At 41.2% G+C, this 22,569-nt stretch overlaps 1 protein-coding gene across 10 annotated transcripts in view; it reads left to right on the forward strand.

Annotated features, from left to right (window-relative positions):
* Positions 1 to 22,569, forward strand: part of FOXN3 (forkhead box N3) — a 221,689-nt gene that overhangs the window by 96,207 nt on the left and 102,913 nt on the right. For all 10 annotated transcript variants that reach the window (XM_026079705.1, XM_026079704.1, XM_026079706.1 and 7 more), the window contains exon 3: positions 18,684 to 18,820. In XM_026079705.1, the coding sequence (XP_025935490.1) occupies positions 18,684 to 18,820 (137 nt within the window). The remainder of the gene's footprint in view (positions 1 to 18,683; positions 18,821 to 22,569) is intronic.

The following is a 22,569-nucleotide window of genomic DNA, read 5'->3' on the forward strand; positions in this document are numbered from 1 at the left end:
TTGAAGGGAGGAGAGATGGAACACCCCTCTCCTTACTTTATGTGTGAGCTAGTAAAAATAAGGAAATAATGAAATTCTCCATTGTCAGATTTGGGGAAAGGGGGAAAACATCACTGTTGTGGGTAAGTGATACAGAATGTAATAAATGTAGAAGTTTTGCGGTTTGATCTGTTTTCTTTAAATTGTTGGGTAGAGCTAAATGATTCTCACATGGTTAATCATTAGGAATAAAATTCTTGCCATACAGAAAAACTGTATTTGCAAAGATTCTCCTCAGTACCCTTGTCTTGCATTGACTCTCTGTGCTCAGCCATCTCCAGCCCTAGATTAATACAGAAAAACTGCATTTCCAGAGATCCTTACTACTTTTATGACCACTTAAAAGACTTCTGGAGAGAAATGTTTGACAGCTTTAAGAACTGCATGCTGCTGGCTTAGATGGAGCTAAAATTACACCTCGCCTTTGAGAGAAAATTGTTCAGAACTCCTGGGTCAAAATATGTTTAGTTCTGCAAGACTGCCCTTCAGAGATAAAAATTTATTTATAAATTTAAGTGAAAATAATGATATGATTCTTACATCATCCCACCCTGCCTGAAGTACTTTAGGACTAAGAAGTTGTAGATGAATAGCGTAAATGATTCCTTGATTTGCCTGCATAGTTAAGGTATGAAGAATGGTGTGCTCCAGGAAATGGAGATTTTCAGTATTTAATTGGGAAAGATTGGAAGTTAGGAAGTCAATATGTGGCTGAGATGAACCAGACAGATACTGGCTTTCAGCATTTTGTTTTGAAGTAGCCAAATGGTTTGTCCAAAAGGTTTTTCCTGTTTTGGCAATAACACATTTATTGTTATATAATTATCTCATTGCAGTAGCTTGTTTGGGTTTTCTCTCTCTTGCCCCTTCTCTAAAAATGAGTGTTTTTTACCCAAATCTCAGTGCTAAATATACAAATGTTTGCTGTTGTAAAAGAGGATAGATTTGTTTTTACAGTTTTATATCAAGTTCTAGTGCTTTTTAGACTTTTGGCTGCACAGCAGAGAAACAGAAAAGAAGCTGTCATAAAGAGACAAATTGCATTGAAGATGTAGTACAGTGCTTGCTCCCAGCTATTGAGACAAATGGGATTTTATTCTTCAGATTGCACCTCCTTTTCTGCTTAAATTTGTTTATTTATGCATCTATCTGTCTTCATTTATATTTTAACTCCTTACATAGCCATATTGTTTTTAGATCATCAAAACCCTTCCACATACAATGGGAGCAAGAAGTAGTTTGGATTTGGATTGTCACACAAAGGTTTCTGTGCACTTGCATCTCTGTGCTAGGAAAGCAATGTGCTGTCCTAGTGGTATGTCTGCGCAACGTTTCCTTAGGACGCAAGTGTTCTGTTGCCGCAGGTGGTTACCAATTAATCTAAACAGATTGCTCTAAATTAAGATACTAACCTGAACTGTCTCTCTTGTTTTTTGAAAACAAACCAGCACTTAAAATTTAGTAAAACGCTTCCACTTTGACTAATTTTTGTTTTCTCAGATTTTGCTAAAATAATTTTAAGACTTCTCTGCCTTTTAGGCAGTGATGCTTTTGTTTTCAGGAATAAAGTTCAGTGTTCTTGGCCTAACAAGTCTGCTTTGATGTGTCATATGCTGTTGGCTTTTAGAGCTGAGTACTCTTGAATTTGGAAAAGCAGAAATATAATTATGACCCTTTCCATTAAGAGACAATCTTTTCTCTCATTCTTCTTGTTTGAGAAGAAATATAAGATTTTCATTTAGAAAACTTTGATTTCTAACTTGTGTTATTGAAACTGTAGGACAAATCTTGCTTTTTTTTATCCTGTTTTTTGCTCCCGGTAATATGCTTGCCTTATTTTGGATTCAAAGTAAACATGCTCATGATCTAACCACTTTTGCTAATTAACATCTGCTCCTCCACCACCACTGTATTCTCTCTCACCTTCCAGTGCCTAGTATGCCAAAAATGCATTTGGCTGGTCTTAAGCTGACTGGATGTGAGTCCATGTCTTAACTGTTGATAGAATTATCCATTTGTGTGCCATATCTACTTTGATTTCCCCCCCCCCCCAATTTATAAAATAGAATTCACAAACTTGTTTTGGGATTTGCACTCTGAATCTTTAATTTAGAAATGCATTAAAAAGGGCAAGGATTTGCTTCATCAGTAACACTTTTTTTTGTTTCCTATTTTGACTACCTCCAATTCCTGTTGTTTGACATCAGTTTAAACAATAGGATGATGCCAGAGTTTGTTTAAATGGCTTTTCAATTTAAGCCTCATTTAACTTCAGTTCTGTTAATGGGTTGTAATTCCTTCTTGCCCTATATGCAGATAGATATTTTTGTTTCCAAGAGGAGGGAGTTGTGATTATCCAGATGAGGGGTAGGGGTGTGTATGGGTACATGGTTTTTAAATTTAAGTACTGTTAGTGGCTGTGTGTGTGTGCATTTTAAAATACAGATGCATATGATAGGGGTAGTATGTGGGGCTATTTATATAGACATTTGGGCCTTAAAAGTTATGAAATTGCCTTAAAGATCATGATGTCTTTTATAATAATTGGGGTGGGGGGCTTATGTCAGAGCCTGTAAGATCCCCTTCCAGGCTTTTTGCAGAAACTGAGGAAACTGGAAGTGTTGGCATTTTTTTTTCATGATTTTTGCACTATCCCATGACTTCTAGTATAAATACCTAAAATCCCAGTATGGTAAAATGCTGTGAATTGGCAATATTAAAGCCAGATTCTGGAGGTTATGATAAAGCTGTAATCTGTCAAGTTTCTTCTTTTTTTGTCATTGGTATGTTTACTACCTCCCTGTAGAGTCTTTTGTGAGAAAAATTCAGGAGTTACAGAAATCTTCATGTATACAATGCAGATTTCAACATTTATGGTAGCTGGATACAATTATAAAGACAAGGACCTTTTGGACAGTTGCACGGGCTATCATTCTGGAGCTGGTGCATCTGGTTTCCTCTTTTTGTTGACTGTGAAGGAAAGTGATAGCAGATTTTTACACCACCAGCATGCTCAAGGATAAGTTACTGCTTTTTAAGCAAAGTTTAGTATGTTATGGAGATCCAAAACGTAAGATCACTGTTCCCAGAGTCTTTTATCTTCAGTTGCATGGATAGAATTAATGATGAGGTATCCCCCATCTTCCCTTTTCATTAGTCTTTGGATAGGCCTTCAGCAACTTTGACCTCTTTTCCTAGCTATGCATTTTCTGTGTAGGGAAGTTTGTATATTATTTTTGGTTGCTTTTCACCTTTAGGTTATTTGTTTCCTATTACTATTCTTGCTACTTTTGTTTCTTTCCTCTTAGTTCTCCCTTTTGCAACATCTAGTAGTGGCACTACGAATATACATCTGTCTGAAGAAAGAATGGGCAGGGTGAGGTCCTTTAAATTACTCATTGCACTGTTCTGAAAGTGCATTTGCATTTAGCAAAAGAAAAAAGTTGCAACCTTTTTTTTTGAACCACGATTTTCATTTGTAAAACTTTTGCTGTTTTTGGTGTGTCAAACATGAAGGCTTCCTGTGTGAAACTGATAGAGAAAAAAATCACAGAAGATCTGGAACGGTGACTCAGGTCACAGCAGGCCTGTTTGCATGACACCTGTGTCATCAAAATAGCCTCACTTGGGCATCCTCAAATGAGATTTTCTTGTCCTTTAGAGGGTAGATCTATTCAAAGGCACATTTGATCTTGAATAATTTTGAGGAAAACAATTTTCTGTCCCTCTGAGAATAACATAAATCTTCTCCACCTTGGTACTTCAAAACTCTTCACAGCACCAGGATTTGATGTTGGATGAATTGTCAATTTTCATTACTAGATTTTGCTCAGAAATTCTTTCTCACTATTTCCTTCCACTTCAGACATGTTGAGTCAGATAAATTCATACACTGATGTTTAATCACTAAACACTAATTATCCTTGTGCAATATTGATCAGCAGCTTTCTTGTATACTATAATTAGAATGAGCAATAGCTAATAGTAAACACTGATGTGTGGGAGGGGTGAAGAAGGTGAGTTAGCCTTATGTAGAGGTTGATACGACTCTTCTAACTTGCAGAAGTTTCTAGGCTCCATCTTCTAGCATCTAGCCTCTTCCCTTTTCCCTTCCTCTGCCCCAAGCTTCTTGTTTTCATAGTTAAGCCGACTGGTAATCCTTGATTTTTTGTAGCCAGTTTTCCTTTCAACAGCTGCACCAGTCCCTCTTCTCTGGGCTGCTGGGGATTCTTAGGTTCTCCCTAATATCTTTTTTCTAAGGTGTGGACATTTCTCCTCCTCGTTTCAGGACGGTTAAAGCACGTGCAGGGTTCCAGTGCAGCCATCTTTGATGGGTAGCTGTCTGTGAACAGTACACTTGAAAATGAGTGCTTGTGAGACAACTAAAGTTAAAAAGAGACTGGGGAAAACCCAAGTAGGCAGGGTTGTGGTGTGTGGGTTGAAAGCTTCCCCCCCCCCCTTCCTCCCACCCTTTACTTACAAGGTAAAAGACCCAGTCTGTGCATGATCTTGCTGTTCTGAATAACCTCTTCACTACACGTAGTGACTGGTATTCACATCCTGTTTTCTATCAACTGAGACCAAAGAACCCTCTGAGCAGTGACTGAGTTCTATTTCGGTTGGTTTTTGTTTCAGTTAGTTTACAGGCTGCCTCTCTGCTGCTGCATGTCACGTGTCTTTCAATTCTTTTTTGTGAATTTGAGGAAACTTGCTTTTCCTTTACTTTTTTGTATGAAATAACAAAATCACTGTGGGATTTGGATAGCATCTAGAAAAATGAAGTGGACTTTTAGATAGAGAAAGAATATATAGAGTCAAGAAATAACATCAGTAAACCTGCAAATCTTATTCTTGCCAAGCCATAGGTTCTGAAGAGGGACTTTCTAGCTACCTGGGAAAAATCTTGATCTGAATATTCATCTTTTTGCTTTAAATCCACACTCACTGGTGAGTCTATCACAATTCTCTAATGTAATCACTTTGCCATGTTTAATAAACTATCCGCCCACTTTTCAAATCTGTTTGGCTGGTGGAGGTCCTCAAGGAAGCTGAAATGCAGTATTAATTGTCCCTTCTAAAACATGCTTGATTCAGTGGCTCACACTGCAGAAGTTCTTCATGCCAAGCTTTTGTTGCATCTGCTGCTTTAGCCTTTTATCCATCGCAACCCATGTAGCTGTGATTGTGAAATATAGGCACCTAAAAACCCAAGACAAACAAAACCTAAGTGATAATTGTCAAATCTATTTTTCAGATGCTGTATGGAGCAAAAAATGGGGGGGATTCTTTGTAGTTTTATTTAATCTTACTGTGAATAAAACATTGAAGACTAAGCAACTTCATTTCTTGTTGTTTTTATGAACCTATGCTTCTACAGCAGACCTAAAAATAAAAAAATCAAAGGAAATGTAAGTACCTCTGAATTAATTACTTTCACAATGAGAAGTTCCTGTATAAGTTCCTGCTCCTTTTAACGTACTCCACCTTAAGGATGACTTTGACGAGACCCTGCAACACAGCCTTCTTTCCCCCTGCCACCACCCCTTTGTGCGGACAAATATGATTTCTCACCTGCTTCCCCCTCACCGACCTTCGCATACTTTGTTACCACACTTATCCTCTTGGGCTGGAGCCCAAACTCCTGGGCTTTTGGCACCGTGTGAGATCAGTGCCAGTACATCCTCGGGGAGGGCGAAGGGGAAGAAAGTTGGACCCGCACTATGAGGGCAGCAGGGACTCAAGCTTGGTGCCTGCGTGGTGRGGATGGGTAGACACACTGTGCCAAAGCTACGTATGCAGTGTCTCTTGGTTGCACCTGTAGTAACACAGCGAACGCCGGGTTGGTCTGAACAACTCTGGGTATCTACTGCCATGGGTCAAGCTGAAAGAGCCTTTATGCCACTGTGTACAGCGTGGGCTGCGGTAGCTCAAGCCATAGCTGAGCTGTAGGAGGAGAGGTGGACCTGCAGAGAAGACTGCTGTGATGGTGTGCGGCTGCCATACATATGGTTAGCGGTGACTTTCAAGAGTCCTGTGCCTGGGGCTTGGGCAGGTGCTGCATTGTCAACCAAGTGGAGGAGATGAAGGAGGAGTTTAGTCCAGTCTGCAGTAATTATGGCTAGAAGGAAGTCTCGGAAGTTAAAGCTAGGATTTGGAAGGGTGTTTTTACTGGGCAGCAACATGGTAGTAGGTGGAGGCAGGCAGGCATCTTAGCAATCCACTTCTCAGTGTCTATCTGAATATGTAATTCCCTTGCAATTCTGAGGTCAGATCCTCCCCACACTGGAAGGCTTTGACTAGGTGTCATACACACCTAATCAAGGTGTGTATGACTGGCATTTTCTGCCTCTCCTGGGAAGGCTTCTATAGCTTGTTCTCCAGAAAAGGCAGGACAAGGTTTGTGCAGAAGAAGGTGTCAGTGCTCTTCCTCTGCAGCCAGTCCCAACATGGATTTGCTACTCCCTATCTGGTAATTTGTAGGTCTCTAACCAGTGTAGCTCTTGGATGGAATTTCTTGCTTGTTTTCTATTAAAATAAACATACCAAATCCCACCAGGTTCATGAAGCCCTGTCCCACAGACACTGCGATTTTAGTCACCACAGCACGGTGCAAGCTTGAGATCATGAGTGCTAATTTTCAGACTTGCAGTGATCTGGTGGGAGAGCATCCCTGGGCTCAGAGGTGTGGTTGAGGAGTGTCTGTGTGGAGGGGTCCCTTCTCCTCGCTGCTGACATTCATGCTGGCCCTGCAAAGGTGCTGAGTGCCTAGGAGGGAGCATCCTTGCTACAGGCAGGGGACGTTGTCACCTACCCCTGCTTCACGCAGGGAGCTGCTGAGAGCAACCTGTTTGCTTTTTGGGATAAATGGGTTCTCCCAGCATACCTGAAGGCATTGCTCTTGGTTTCTGTTGATGTACTGCCTCCAGTTAGTAATACTAAATAATACCCTGCACCCTTAAGTCGTAACTAAATAGCAGAGTTGTAGGCCTGCCTTTATTTGCCCCCATTACACAGTGCTTGCTCAGATCCCTTGTTAACTAATTTATGAGGTTCTCCAGAACCTCATAATTGTGCCTGGCATTTGGGAGGAAGGAGGATTTGGGTAGGGTGTTTTCAAAGGTACTAAGTAGCAGTGAAGTTCCTGACTTATGTGGTCTTATGAGGTTTGGGTTTTGACATTTGTGCTGTTTGACGCTACTGAAGTGAGGCCCTGCCCTGATGAATCCGTGATCATTTGTATTATGCAAGAGAGATTAAGGCTCAAAATACAGTTGAGAAGTTGCTTCATGTTGTAAGATGCTTGCAGCATTGRGGGGAGTGTTGGTTTTTTTGCTTTCCAGGGTTCCTTTTTTCAGCCATGAGAAAGAGGAGAGGGAGCAAAAATCAGCATTTTTGAACTTACTGTAGAAATGGGCCAAAAGTTTAGAGTCATATGCATACTTAAATAGCAGAAATAATTTGTATTTGATACAATGTGAGCTGTAACACTGAGGTCTCTGTTACAGGGGAAACATCTTGCTTCAGTGTGTGCATGTTGCAGGTGACTAAGATCTGTTGATGCTGCTGAGCATGGCTCAGGAAGAAACACAGCTGTGTTTCTTTAAAGAACACAGGGACACTTAAAACCACCACATCTAGGCAGCCTCTCAAATGGTTTATCAAAGTGCTTGGTTTTTTTCCCCCAATTCATCATGTGAAACAATATTAAATACCAGCCAAGGAAAAACCCTACATTAAATAAACAGTTATAGGGGGAAATGGTGCAAATCCATTAGCTTTTGTCAGGTCTTCCTTATTTCTATTTTTATTTGTCACTGCTAATGGATTTAGTTCAACTTACTCCTTCCCACCCAACTCTGCTAGCTGTTAACCCCTTCCCCTTGGAATTCACTCACTGGCTTATTTCATCATTAATATACTAGCAGACAAAAAATGACCCTCAAACCTTTAGCACAGATATAAGTGTTGAATAATTTTTTGAATGTCTGTTGGGTGAAGGGTTATGTTTAAAAATTGTTGCTGGGATTTCATATACTATGTAACTATATATTTGTAAGAAAAAGCAATTTATATTTTTGTCAGCTGTATAATCTGGAGCCAGTGATAACATTAAGAGTATCAGATGACCAGTGGGTATTTAAATGAGTGCTCCTTTGACATGAGATTAGCACATCCCACTAAACCGGCTATTCGTCTRGAGGGATATTATTTTTGCCTCTGCCATTGACTTTATAGGTGACCTTGAGCACTTAACTTCTTTCTTCCTTATTCTTTTGCTTCTGTGTTCCCTCAATTTTCTTTTCAATATAGTAGGGCTTTCCGCGTATATGCAGAAATGTTATAGACCGAAATAGTGTTATTAATGCTAGTTGCTACCTAATCTTTCTCAAGACTGTTGTGTGCCAGCCCTTCATGCTGACAGGCTTGTCTTCTGGCCTCTCCTGACTTCTCTGCCCAGTCTCGCTGCATCTGTTTGATCTTGCACTCTGTTCCTCCCAACAGTGTCAGTCTTTCTTGTTCAGTGCCTGTACTTTGCCTAGCCTAGAAATGCTTTGGGAAATGTCTGGGGTTGCTAGGCACTAGCATAAAACAACATACTAGTACATTATATACGAGGGAGGCATTGTTTAAGGGCAGTTAATGATGTTTTCTTTAGTTGCTTGCAAGATTTCCGTATGGCAGCCTAATAGCTTTATAGGGTAGTTTGCATACTGACTCAACAAGGAGATACCTACAGCCTAAATATGACTTTCGGAGTTTGGTGACATAATGCAACTTTTACTGAGTTTTATTATCAGAACAGTGGGAAGTTAACGTGGTGTCTGTGGTCTGCAGCAGATCTGGTACAATTGTTTTCTGCGTGCTTCCCTGCACTAAGGTGCATGTGGGCGCTTGTGTACTGGAGAAGAAGCAGTGCACCAGCTGTGCACATGATATCATGTAACAGTGGGTCAACCTTGATTAAAGCAATGATACAAAATCATTCCAGGACCGAGTTTTGATGAGATCCTTGTGAGATCAGGAGCCTGGACCTGCTGGAGATGCCTTGGGTGGGTAGTCCTTGGCAGTAACTCAGATTTGCTGAGTGTGTAGGTTACAAACTAAAAGACCTTTCTGACTTTTGTATACTCATGAGTGGGAGTCCAGAACTGCCTTGCTTGTCTGTGGTGTTTGAGCTCCTGATTTAAATTGGTAGGCATTCTACTTGTGGAAGGAGGCCGAGATTGTTATCTTGCTTGTGAATGAAACATCCAGTAACAGAGGTATCAGTGTTTTCAAATTAAGTCCCTTCCATTTATCGATGTGTTGTTGAGCTGAAAATCTGCTTAAAAGCCGTAAATGCCTTCATTTGTGTAAAACCCAAGCTGCTGGTGCAGTCACGCCTGTGCTTTCTGCAGCCATTGCGCTGAGGCGTTATCTGCAGCTTCTTGGCTCCATTTGGGGGATAGCTGAGGCCGTGGGATCTCTGCCCGTGGCGCTATCTCTGAGCCTTTCTGGGCTCGTCCGGGGGTCACCCTCAACTTGTAAAGGCACCACTGAAGGGAGTACGCAGATCGATGCTTTTCTTGGACCCTTCTCACAAGTGGGCACTTCACTCTGATAGCATATACAAGCCCGAAAGTGTGGAGATCAAAGAAAACTTCTAATAGTTCTTCTGCTAGTGAGACTTTGAACTCCCTTAACATTGGAAGAACACTGCCTTTCTACACAGCTGTGCATTTTCATATTACTTTCTGTGTTGCAGGATCTTATACTGCGATCTTACCTGTGAAATATATATTTTTTGTTTACCTGGGGAATTACGCAGTGTTTCCTTTTCTCCAGTTGTTACTTCATAGCACTAGCCTGGCCCTTTTTTGTTCCTGTACCCTGGTTTATTTGCATGCTTGGCTTCCTGTGGTGTGTTTTTTTGGGGGGTGGGGGGTGGGGTGAGGAGAATGGGAGGTTGTCTTCTTCTATTTTAAAGCTAAGTAGTGCTTTTTTGCTGTAATCATACTTCTCATGAAGTTGCTTACAGGCACTTACCCACCCACCTTTCCAGTTTGAAAGGTAGTGCCCATTCTGCAAATGGAAGGACACCAGAGGCATCAAGACATTTCATGTCCTTGCACCACTTGGGGTAGAATCAGGCCAACTCCTAAAGGCAGGCCAAGGATTTAAACAACTGATTGCTGTATTGATGTTGGGGATAGTTCATTGAACAAATGAGCTACAATATCAAGAGATGAGCATGAAAGCAGAGACTTGGACTTCTGTGACTTGTTTTGAACTAATGGATGTTTTTACTTGAAGCAAAATAAGATTTAAAGAGCCCCAACCTTTTGTTTTCTTGAGAATAGCTGATTTCTTGATGCAGCTGATTTACTTGAGGTTGAAGCAAGCCTTCCCTAACACCAAACCTTTACTTTCACATATTAAATGAGCATATAATTATGGTGATGGCATTGTGTTTTAACTATTCAGAGCTCTTTTTCAGCTTTGTGCTTGAGCTGAGCTGTGGTGGCTAGTTTACTGAGAAAAAGTTCAAAACATGGGGGAGGAATGAATGTGAGGTTTCTTGTTTTGTTGCAAGCAAATACTACTTTAGCTTTCCCTCCATGACAAACTGTCACAACATTGACAAACTTTCCACTGAAGGGCGGAAGAAGTTTCTAGCTCTTTTGAGTACATAGGTTTGGGGGATTCTCTGTGAGGGTTTATGAAAATTATATGCTTACCAGGCAGTTGTTACTGTCATTAAAATTGCTGTTAAGGTCTATAGTGCAGTTCTCTGAAAATGGCCCTATAGAATTTCACTACTCTGCACTAGAAATGTTTTAAGAGAATGAAAAAAATCTTCTCTTAGACTGCATGAATAGGTATTTGTAATTTTTATGTCAGATTACGCTGGGTCTAAGGAATGTGTTTTATAATAATAGCAATCGTTGGCAATGGCTTTGTTTTTCTTTCTTTAAGAATTCCTTAGCAGTTGTATTTTTTTTTTAACTAGCTGACCTCAGATGATTCAAATGCTCTGTTTGTCTTCTACGAATTACTTCATTTGTTTAAAAAATAAGCAACTAGAGCACCCTCTAACCTCATCTGTAAGGTACATAGCCATTAAAGAGCATAAAGCTTTRCTGTTATTTAGAGAACCATTGTAGATGAGCAGAGCAAGCAATGTTATGTCTGTCTTGATAACTTTAAATACTGATGAGTGAAGATAACCAACAAAGCTTTAAATATTGGAGACATCAATACCATCAAACCAACTTTAAGCATCTTAAACCTAAATCTTCCTGAACATTTGCCAGCTAAGTCATTTATGACTTTAAAATGTTTTTATAGTATATTTCCGCAGTTTTGGCATTAGTCTGCTGCTGCTGCTGTCTAATATAAATGAAGGAACTACAGTTCTAAGTTGGTCCCATTTTAGCAGTGATGCCCTTCACTTATAGGAGGTGATACTAATATGAGGGAGGGGTAGCTGAAATAAAAAAGTAAGGCACACTTTTCTCAGCATCACTGTCTCCAAGTGAATAGAACAGAGCTGGCCTTTGAGTCATGTTCATCACTGCACAAGTTCCCTTTGTGTATTGAAAAGCCTCTCTGCCCTTGGCAACCCTTGGGTGTTGCAGCACTCATTCAACAAGATATAAATGGTCACAGTAGCCTTTAATTCTCTAGTCTTGTTGAATTTTATAATTGTGAGCTGCTTATTTCCCATAGTGCAACTGCGCTTGCAAACTGTGACTTCTCTGCAACTGCATTTGCAAACCGTTAATGGTATATTTGGTGAAGGATGTATAATACACATTGTATTGCAGAATGTTTTTAAGTCACTTGGCAGGCTTCTCTGTTTAGCGCAAATGAGTAAGTTATTTAAGGAAGTCATTCTTTCTTAAGGTACATTTTGGGGTGATTATTATGTTACCCTTTGTGCATTTCAAAGCTGAAGGCAGTGTCATGAGGTGCCATTCAAAAAATATCTTCCGTTCTTCCTTCCTCTCCATCTCCTCCCAAAAATCCTGCACTTTTTTATGAAACAATTTTCTCATAAGATGGGAAGAGGGCAGTTTGTGTTTGGGAGGAATTCTTGATACTAGTTTGTGGTCTCTGGGAACTAACTGGAAAACTGTTTCAGTCAACATTTTCAAAATTACTGTGTTTTGGATGACCGCAATATCATGTGGTGAGTGAAATAGCATGSTCTTTTCAGGGACTCCTAAGTTATAAAACTTTCCACCGTACCTGTTCTCTTGGGAGTTTGTACTGTTCGTTGCTGCCTACAGCTCTAGGTGCACTCTCAACACCATCCATATGGCCAGAAATTTGGATATTTGAAGTCAGTAGTAGCTCCAGAGGCTTAGCATTTATGAGGAGCAGGCTGATTACTTGGACTCCTAAACATCAAATTTGGTGCTTTAAGTGCAGGCATCAAAGTTCAGAAACATTGTTCTCTCTTGTACCTTAGGCATAATGGAAATCTCTTTATTTGTAGTTAGAAAAAACAATTATTTTTCTCACATTCTGGTCCTGGCTGTAGTCATTCAAGTGGTTGTTACAAATTCTGTGGTGACACCTTGCTTATTTCTATCACCTATTTTTTTTTTAATTTGCATTTCAAAAACCGGTTCATTAAAGCTCAATCCTAGAAAAACACCTCTATCTTTGCATGGCTTGCTTGGACCTCTGCAGAATCTGTACAGTATTCCTGTGGATAAACTTGTTGGCAAATTTATATGAAGATTTGCTTTGAGTTTGGTGTTGCAAGGTAACTGGGCACAATGGGCTCATGATAAATATTTCTTTAGAATAAGAACTTTTAATACCTAGTAATCTCTCTACTATTACTTGCAAAGAGCTCATTTGCTGTAACAATAGCAGGTTTCATCTATGCTGAGAGCAAACCATTAGATCAGTAATGGTGAATATTGACACCAAAATGTTCCTCATCACTGCTAGAAAGTGTCCTTTAATGTTGTTCACAGGTCCTATGTTAATGACTACAATAACTTAAACTGACCTAATCAGGGTCTGATATGTCGCAGTGGCATGATTTCAGGATTTGATAACTTGGGACTTCAGATGCTAGTTGGAAATGTCCTTTAACAGAAAGTTTCTGCTTTTTCTGCTTGCTTTTATAGTTCCTAAAGTATCTCAGTAATCAATGTGGAATAGTTCTCAAAAGTGGCATAAATCTAAAACACTTTGGTTTGTGTAACTGCTGTATTCCTAATTCATGCTGTTGAGAGGTTTTCTTCAGGAGAGTCTAACCCTGGATATTCATCCCTTTCTATTTTGGTAGCGGAGAAGAAAGAGGAAGTTTTCCTCAGTAGGGAGTTGTTGGGTTTTTGTTTTGTTTTAAGTAGGAAGGTACTTAATCCAAGCGTTGGATTTCCCTCAGGTGGCTGTGCAGATCTGCAGGGTCACTCACTCACTTGCTTAGCCCGTCTGATTTCTGCTCCTCTCCTCCCCGCCTGCCCATCTTCGGCCCTGCCCTGTGCTTTGATGCCCGGCATCGCAGCGTCTCTTCTCAGCTACTGAACCATTCTGGGTTTTCCTTCAGGGCTCTGTTTTCCGCCCTCTTTGCCCAACTAATCACAAATCTCCCTTGCATGCCAACTCTGTCAGGCCTGGTTTTCCATTCCTCTTTCTAGTTGTCTTATGGCCAGCCAAAATCCCAGTTTCCTTTCTCAGCCTGCTGTTCCAAGAAGTGCAAGGAAGTGTCACAACTGCTCACACTGCACAAAGGGAGAGTTGCCATTCCTTGCGCCATCCTCTCCCTGGCTTTATGCATCCACCTCTTTACAGCAGCTCTGGGTACTCCCTGGACCCTTAATGTGAGCCTGTTTAATGAGTTAAAATTACAGAAAATTGTTCCAGCAAAATAGTTGCCTTCCATGAGAATGGCCGAAATTGGCTAGTGGAAGGAGGGTCAGACGCATGCGAGAGCAGGGTGGGGAGGACACAGTGCAGCTCGGCCCAGGGAGGTGGCAGCGAGCTGGTGCCCTCTTAGCTGYGCAGACCATCCTTCCACCTCTGCCCGTGTACCGGTCTGCTCCCTTTCTAGAGACAGGTCTGTGCCCCCAGGCCTCCATCATACAGGTGCCCTCCCGGTTCAGCCCCAGTGCTAGCAAAAAAAGGTAGCGCGTGTGAAGGGAGAAGAGATGCAGAGCAACCATTTAGGAGGAGCTCCACTCTCACCCTCACAGCCCCCAGGCAGAGGAAAGGTGCACCTTGGCTGAGGGCATTAGGAGTGGCCGGAGGCTCGGCTGTGCTTCAGGACGGCTGGACTCCCCTACAGCTCTCTGAGGGGGCTGTGCAGCCATAGCCGGCGACTACGCTGTTGCTGAAAAAGTTAGTTTTAGAGGTATCTGTGCAGCTGATCTGCTGAAAAATAGCCCAAAAGGTAGTAGTCCCTATCTGGATGGGCTCCTTGCTCTGCTACCCGAAGTGACTGTGTGAAGAGTGGTGCTGGTCTGAGCRATGTGGGAGTCTGGAGGGGTGCGGGGAGGAAGCTGCAATTGCTCCCCCTGGGCTGCAGGACAGTCCTGTGCTGGTTCAAAGCGCCTCCGTAACCAGAGCTTTAGAAGGGATGAGTTAAAATTGCTGAAGTCTCTCTGAGCCCATTTGTTTTGCCATCCTTTATCTACTCTTTCCAAAGCCTAGTTTTGGGCAGATTGCTTGTGTGGTGGTAGTGAAAAGAGCAACCCTGGAAAGAAGTTGCGTTCCTTACAAATTTCAAGTCTGTGCTAAAATAACAAGGGAATTAAATTCTTCAAATAAACATTTGCTGGAATTTTTATATAGACAGGGTATGTATTTTTCCCAGCCATTGCTCTTGGAAAGAGCTCAGCACACATTTTTTTTACTGAGCGTTGGGCAGACAGTAGGTAAAAATGTAAGGCCAACAGTTAGTTATAAGCTACATGGAAGCAAAATCTTTATAACTGGAAGCATTAGACAGGTCTAATAACAGGTAATACTCTTAGACCTAACAATAACAATTTAAAAAGCTAGCAAGCAGCATTTTTTACTTTGAAGTTTCAAACTTACTCTCAATTTTATTAAAAGATGGCCAAAAATTTGAGTTTGGATTCTAATAGATTGTGTGAAGTAGGATTTTAAACTGTCTACATGCAGCCCATTTGGAGAAAAAATAAATTAGACACTGAATGTGTCTTGTACCTTTTCATGATAATACAGTGGTTTAAATTTCTTGGAGAAAATCAGATATGTCTATTTGAGATAATCAGAAAGAATAAATGAATTAAAGATTAGAGGATTAGTACACAAGATCTAGATACAATCTGCACCTGTTTTAAATGACAGAAAAAGGTATAATAATTTCTTAATGATAGTAGCAAACAATCGAGGGGTTCTTTTAAAGAAAAAATGTTAGATCATAAACTTCAATGGAATGACTTCTAGATGTTATTTTTCGCTGCCCATTAATGTATTTGAAGTAGATTATCTGCAATTACAGTTTATTCTTGGATGAGGTAAAGGGGACTCATACTCTTTTTAATAACCTTAAAAACTTGTCTAAAAATGGTGACCTGTGAACAGCAGGAGCGAATGAACTTGCTGCATCTCGCCTTGAGAGGAAGCATTGTTAGGAAGTCTGAAAACATTCCAGCGCTGAGATTATCGGGGAGTTGTTATCCACTCCTCAGTCACTTGTTGCCTAGGAGACAAATGTAATCCAAGGATTTTTTTTCCTTCCTTTCTGTTTTTTGATTGGAGACACTATTGACTTTTGGCTTGGAGGAGGTAGTGGAGCAGCACGCCAAGTGTCATAAGATGGAAATTAATCACTAACTGATTGCTCTGAGTTTCAGTGATTTCCTTTCTTATGGTTAGCTGTATATGGAAAGACTAATGATACATTTAAAGAGGCAGTTATGAAGCTCTTTGCACCTATGTCTGTCAGGAAGGATTCTTAACCAGATGACAGTTCGGTTTTCTTTTTATTTCTGCTCTGTTGTGTGAATGTGGAAGAACAAAAGTAAATATCTTTTTTTTAAAAAAAAAAAAGGGGGGGAACTTTGCATGGTTGGAGAGCTTTGGGTTAAATTATATTCGTTTTTGCTGTTAAATTACAAGTCAGCTCAATTGCAGTGAAAATACAGCAAATCCGCCTTCTCAGTGTTTCCTTTAATAAGGAGTATAATTCTCCTCAATACTTTGTGTCTGAGAGAGTTTCTGTTTTTCAGTGAGATTATTTTTGGCTTTCACAAGAACATCAGCAAGCCAAACAAATTTAGCTTAACAATAATATAAGGTTTTGAGGTTTAGTCTTCAGTAGTGACCTCATCTTGTAAGCCTCTCAACTTCTTCTTACCTTGATGGGTTTTGGGGGTCTAATGACTTCCAGGTAGATGAAAATTCTGTCTTGGATGTAAATGAAAAAAAACCTAAAGTTTGAAAACATGCTGTGTTCAAGCAAATACAAATAAGATAGATGGTATTTAAATGTAGCATTTTTTAAAGCTTATCCTATGCTGTAAAGAGTAAAGAATCCAGCAAAGGTTTTCTTCTAGAAATGTTCCCAGTTTTGCACATTGCTTTCTTAGAAGGAACTTTTGTGTTCTTCTTGCTCTGTCTAGTGGATGGGGCATGCAAATGGAATTTGAGAAGCTTGGATTCTATTTTCGACTCTGTCCTTCGCCTAAAAAGTCACTTTTACTGGGCTTATCATGTCAGCTCTCTGGCTTATTGTCCCATCTGTAAAGGAGGGGATAAACATAATAATCTCCTTTTTGCAAACTGGTTTGAGATATATGGCACACAGCTTCCGTCACTGATACCAGAAATGGATCATATGCTGTGGTGCTTTTCATATACAAAAGACCAAGATTTTCAGCCTTCAGCTTATCTGGCTGCCCTAATAATTAAGCTCGAGTCAGGTCTCTATTACTTGCTATCTCTCTAGCCCCTTGAATCGTGGACTTTTTGGACATGCAAGGGCCCAGCTTCAACTCAAGAGCTAGAGTATGTCTCCCTGAGACTGATGTGTGGCCTCCTGGTTACAGCCCCCTTGGGAAGCAAGGGGAGAAATGGGGTTGAACCCTGCCAAATGGAAAAGACTTGAACTCATTTTCCCACTTCCTCTAGAGTAATATACAGAAGATGGTTCCTTTTTCATCCCCTCCAGCAGATGTGTTTTGAATGAGTGCAGTCGTGGCTCCTGTGGGTTGTGCCAGCCCCTCTCCTTTTCTTTCAAGCAAAGTCTCACGCTGTGCTGTGAACTTGCTAGATGCTCCCACCCACAAATCCAGTGACATTGGGGAAGACCTTTCTTTTTTTCTTTTTGGAAGAATCTGATGTGGATTTGAAGTCTGTAAGCTTGGAGGGAGGTTTGTAAGCACCTCGCGTGTTACACTGTGTACCATAAAGCCACCTGCAGGACAAAGCAGTGCTTAGGAGTTGATGGGGTTCCCAAAGATGACAAGTTTTCGAAAGGAAACGAGTGTTGTGTTTTCTTCTTCCTTGTGGCTTTTGCAAATAATCTCCCACTTCCAGTGTGATTTTTGTGTTTGTTTTTCAACACAAAATGGAGGGCCTTATTCCACTAATACAAATCTGAGGTCTGGAAAGGGATTGAAAAGTGGCTAGAGGCTGCAGTACAGCCTTCTCCCTCCGCCCACCTATTCCAGAAAATGTCAACATTTACCAAAAATCTTATCATAATGCCTTGAAAGCCTGCCAGTGGAGTTCAGTCAATAATTAGGACTGGTGTTTGTTTTTACATATTCTCAAACAGACCAAGGCTGTTCCTGAGCTATCATTCTGTATGCTTTCATAATGGAGCCAAGGGAAAGTTGTTTTTCTGTTTGTTTGAGAACTCACAGAAAACAATTCAAAATATCTGCGCTCTGACCTCTGAGGGGTTTGAGACAAGACTGGCAATTGCACTGCTCAGAACTGCAGAAGAAATGTGGAATTTCAGTGTAGCCTTCCCATTACCGACCAACTGCTCAAGTTGCTCAGTGTGTCCAGAAAGGGTAATTACAATAACTGTTGGTTTAACCAGTCACAATCTCACAACACCCTTAAATGGTTTAAATGCCGATTTTACTGGTTTTTTTGTTTTGTTTTGTTTTTTTTGATTACTTTTTCCCCTTAGGGGAGTAAAGATGATTAATTTCCTCTTGTAGTATAATGGCACTGATGTCATGTGGCTGAAGGATTAAGTCCTTTTATTTTTAAAACAGTTGCTAGGGTGTTTAAACCCCTCCTTTTTAGCCCTGTTTCTTGTTAGTTTAACAGTAAAAGGGAAAAGAAAATCATTTTCAAAAAGAATCTACTTTTCTTCAGAGTTTCCATTTAAGAGTAACTGCAGCTTCTTATTTTTCCAATATGCGATGATGGGGAAATTGCCAGATATTATTAAATCAAATTAACTAGTAATGAGCAAGGAAAAAGAGGCAATCAAACATTCACTCTTACTTTTTTTTCCTGAAAGCGTGATTTAAATCATACAATTGCAATACGTTGTTACTGGAGCAATAATCTCTGGCAAACAAACTATGTTCACTTCTGTCAAACAGACAAAAAACCCAAATCCACTGCTTTTCCTGACAAATACTGCTAAATAAATAAGGCTATGCCGTTAGATCAAATATTTGATTTTTTTTTTAATTCTTTTTTCTTTGCAGAGTATTGGAAAGGGGTCCTTGTGGTGTATAGACCCAGAATATAGACAAAATCTTATTCAGGCTTTGAAAAAGACACCCTATCACCCATATTCGCATGTGTTCAATACACCTCCCACATCTCCTCAGGCATATCAAAGGTAAGAACTAGATGCATTTTACAACTCTAAATGTTTTCATCCAGTATTGCATATGAATCTTGGGTAAGACATTAAATGTAATAACATTATACAGTATGAAAAATGTGCTAGTGAACAAAACACGGGAGTGTTAATGGTCGGTCTTTTTGCTTGCTTAGCCTGCAGGACACCTACCTTGCTGATCTCTTCCACTGCGGCAATGAGTCTTCTCCTCGCTCCCTGGCCCGACCTTGCAGTCTTTCCTGCAAATACGTTACCAAATCTTTTTGCAGAGAGTACCTGAAATTCAAATGCATACAAGCAAGCGGAGAGCTTTAAAACATCTGCTTGTCCTGTTCGTAGTGGATGGAAACCCAGTGCCCTCACGAGGAGGGTACCAGTTAATTTTTTTTCTTCCAAGCGTGTTATCTGGCCTGTGTTGCCAGTGCAACTGTCAGATCTCCATGTAAATCCTGCATCTAGGCGACTGAAAATACGTTTTGTTGTAGTTACGTGCCCTGCAGAGGAGCGCGTGCACTTGAGCTTATCCCAAAGGTGTGTAGTGGAGAACTATCAAGTTTCCTTTTCTGCTTCAGTGACATAGGTGTGGGGTTTCATTTTGTTTTGTTTTTCATTTGTTTTTAATCTGTCTATTGCTTACGACTAACGTTAGTGGAAGGAGGGCTGCAAAGAGAGGGAACCTAGAGATTGTGACCCGCTGAGCAGAGAAGCAAATATCAGGTCTTCTAATATGGAAATTATTTTTTTCACTTTTTACAAATACACTAGCACGTCATGGCTCGATCAGAAATGCCGTTCACCTCTAACGCTTAACTTTGTACCGCACCCCATAAAACCGAGGAGATGTCTTTATCCCCCTGTAGCAGGATGCCCGCTACCAGCACCGGGACTGATAGGTGACTCTGGCAGCTCTGGTCTTCCCCCAGGCGCTTTCCGTGTTTGCCTGGAGGCACGTCCGTGTGGGACGTGGYGAGGCCCGAGCGTGCCGGGGCCGGCCGGGAGCGGGAGCAGCTGGCCTGGCAGGAGGCTGCCGGCCTGCCCTTGCCAGGCGATTAGCGTGATGGTAACCATAGCAACCCGGGCGTCGCCATGGCAACGCATAGCTGAGACAGGTGCAGTTGCATCACAAGGCTGTTTGTTGCCTGGCGAAAGGACAGGCCATTAGGACGCAGCGATACGCCGTTGCCGTGGCAACAGCTAATCCTGCATAGCAACTGTGGTTGGGTTGAAACTTTTTTAAAAATCGGGATATTGTACCTGGTTTTGTCTCTCGTGTAGATCAAGAGAATTGGGGGAAGGGAGTCTGTTTTTTTTCTTTCTTTTTGCTCAAATGAGCTGCTGTCACCCAGCATCAGGAGATGAAATGAGTATGGGAATTCCTTAAGCTACGGAGTAATAGCAGTACACCTGCAGCACAGGACTCAGCACAGGCTATACTAACTTCTGTTTAATGTGGAGCTCTACAAAATATTTTCCATAGTACCACCTTTATAAGGAATTTTTTTCCACATTTGTTTTTCCCCTGCTCCCAGCAATCCCTCCTCTACTGTGCTTTGCAGAAGGACAGATAAATAATTTGGATAATTGCATTACAATTGTAATTCAAATGTTTGAGCAAGATTTATTTCCRGAGCCTCACTTTATTATCTACATTGCATTTCTGTTACTTACGAATATGCTAATTATGCCCATGCGGATTTATTCAGAGACTCTCATTTCAAGTGAAAATGTATTGCACATCTAACCCAGAACTGGGAGGATTTTGATCCCTCCTAATCCCTGTGAAAGAAAAATTCCAGCAGCCTCCTGCAGCCCAGAGCAGAACGATCTCCAAGCCTTCGTGCTCGAAGCCAGCGCGCTCTTAGTAGGGCAGGTGTACCATGACCACTGGGCGAACGGCTGGTGAGTGCTGCCTGCAGGAGCTCACGCAGCTCTTCTGCATTAGGTTAGGTGTCGCTCCGTGGCGTCGTAGCGTGGGGGCAAGCGCTCCCGGCCGAGGCGAGCCCAAGCCGCAGCTGATGGCGAGCATGGTGCAGCCGACCCGGCCTGGGGGTGCGCCGTGCTGTGCGCCCGGGAGCGCTGCGCAGGGCCCCGTCCCAGCACCAGCTCGGACGTGGGCCGTGCTGCCCCTGCGTTGTGGAAGTCGCACGCGTGTGACAGTGGGTTTTGGCGCTGTGCAGAGGAAGGGTGCGCTCGCACCTATCAGACAGTGCGGGTTGTCTGAGTGCGCTTTAAAAGACTGCCTGCTTTCGCTGCCATCCTAGGCAAAAAAAGGGCAAAAGTGTCTGCTGCCTGAGGGGGGGCCACTGAAATACCCTCGGGGAGTCCCAAAACTGAAAGGGAAACTTCCCCTCCGTCTGGGAAAGGCGGAGACATCAGGCTGCTGCTGCGCTGCTGGTGCCAAGCACTTCTGCAGGAGCTTCACGTCCTCCTTGTAGGTGCATCGTAACACAGAGCGCTTGCAAGGCTGAAGGGCTGCGTAGCTCACAAGCAGAGACCCAAAGGAGGCTGGTTTTGTATGAAAGAACTGTGGTCTCACTGCTGTGTTTATCTTTCAACAGTTCCACTGTCAAATAAAATTTAATCTTCCTGTGGTTTTCTAAAATATTTATTTAGTTATCTGCTAATGACTGGTGTGAAACATCAACATAAGGCTGATCTAGGCCATCAGTGACTGTTGAACTAATTTAATCATACATTGGCAGTTGAATAGCAAAATCATTTTTAGAGTTTATTTCTAATATATTCATAAGAAGTTGAACATTCCCTGTGTATTTAGAAAAGCAGTAATCCCATGTGTACACAATTGCCTTCTCATGTGTACAAGGACTTTTGTAATGGGCAGAAAATGTAAATGCACATGTTCATCATTGCATTTCCAGAGCAATATATTGTCATTATAAGCAATTCTGAAGGAAATTTTTCTGACTGTGAGATAGTGTATTTAGAAAAAAACTCGGATGGCAGAGTTCTGGTGCTGCCCCCAAGTCTTACATAACTGAAGCCTACAACTAAGAGAAACTTTATCACCTGATATTAATGAAATATATCTGGAACAACATAATTCACCAATATTGCAATGCCTCGAGGAACTGGATTAATCAAAGGAATTACAAGGTTTCTAAGGATGGGTTGGTGTGATTCCACAGGGACATACTGACCTACTGCTTGTCTTTATCAGATGTTTTGAAAGAATAAGGATACACAAATGAATCACATGTTCTGTTTAGTATCTGCGTAAGCAGCTTAGAGATGAACTGAGCACAGAGTGGAGGAATGTTTTATAAAACTATCGCAAGCAAGATGATTGCTGAACATACAGATTCTCCTTTTCTGAAGAGAATTAATTACGTGAGATAATTTAGCTTTCCAACGTTAATAGAATGTCCTGCATAGTTCCAAAAGGCAGGACTTTTTATGAAGGAGTTCTRTAAAGTGAACCCACATATTTCAGTGGCTGACTCAGTGTTATACTAGTATCATTTGAGATTAGAGATATGTCTCAAACCAGGAGGCGAGGATTAAATTGGGCTCCATGTATAGAAGACCATAGTTTTGGAAATAAAACCAGTGGTGTTTTTGTACGTGAGAAGGAACTTCAGACTAGAGTTGTCTGAATTGCTACTGTTTTTTTGAGGGTGAAGAAGGTTATCAGCAAGCTTTAAGAAGAATATAATAATGCAAACGGTTTAATTTTAATTGGATTGCATGTGTATTCTTTAAAAAAAAAAAACCTTCATGACAAACAG

Source organism: Apteryx rowi, unplaced genomic scaffold, assembly GCF_003343035.1.
Source record: "Apteryx rowi isolate R43461 unplaced genomic scaffold, aptRow1 scaffold_5, whole genome shotgun sequence".
Taxonomy (NCBI): domain Eukaryota; kingdom Metazoa; phylum Chordata; class Aves; order Apterygiformes; family Apterygidae; genus Apteryx; species Apteryx rowi.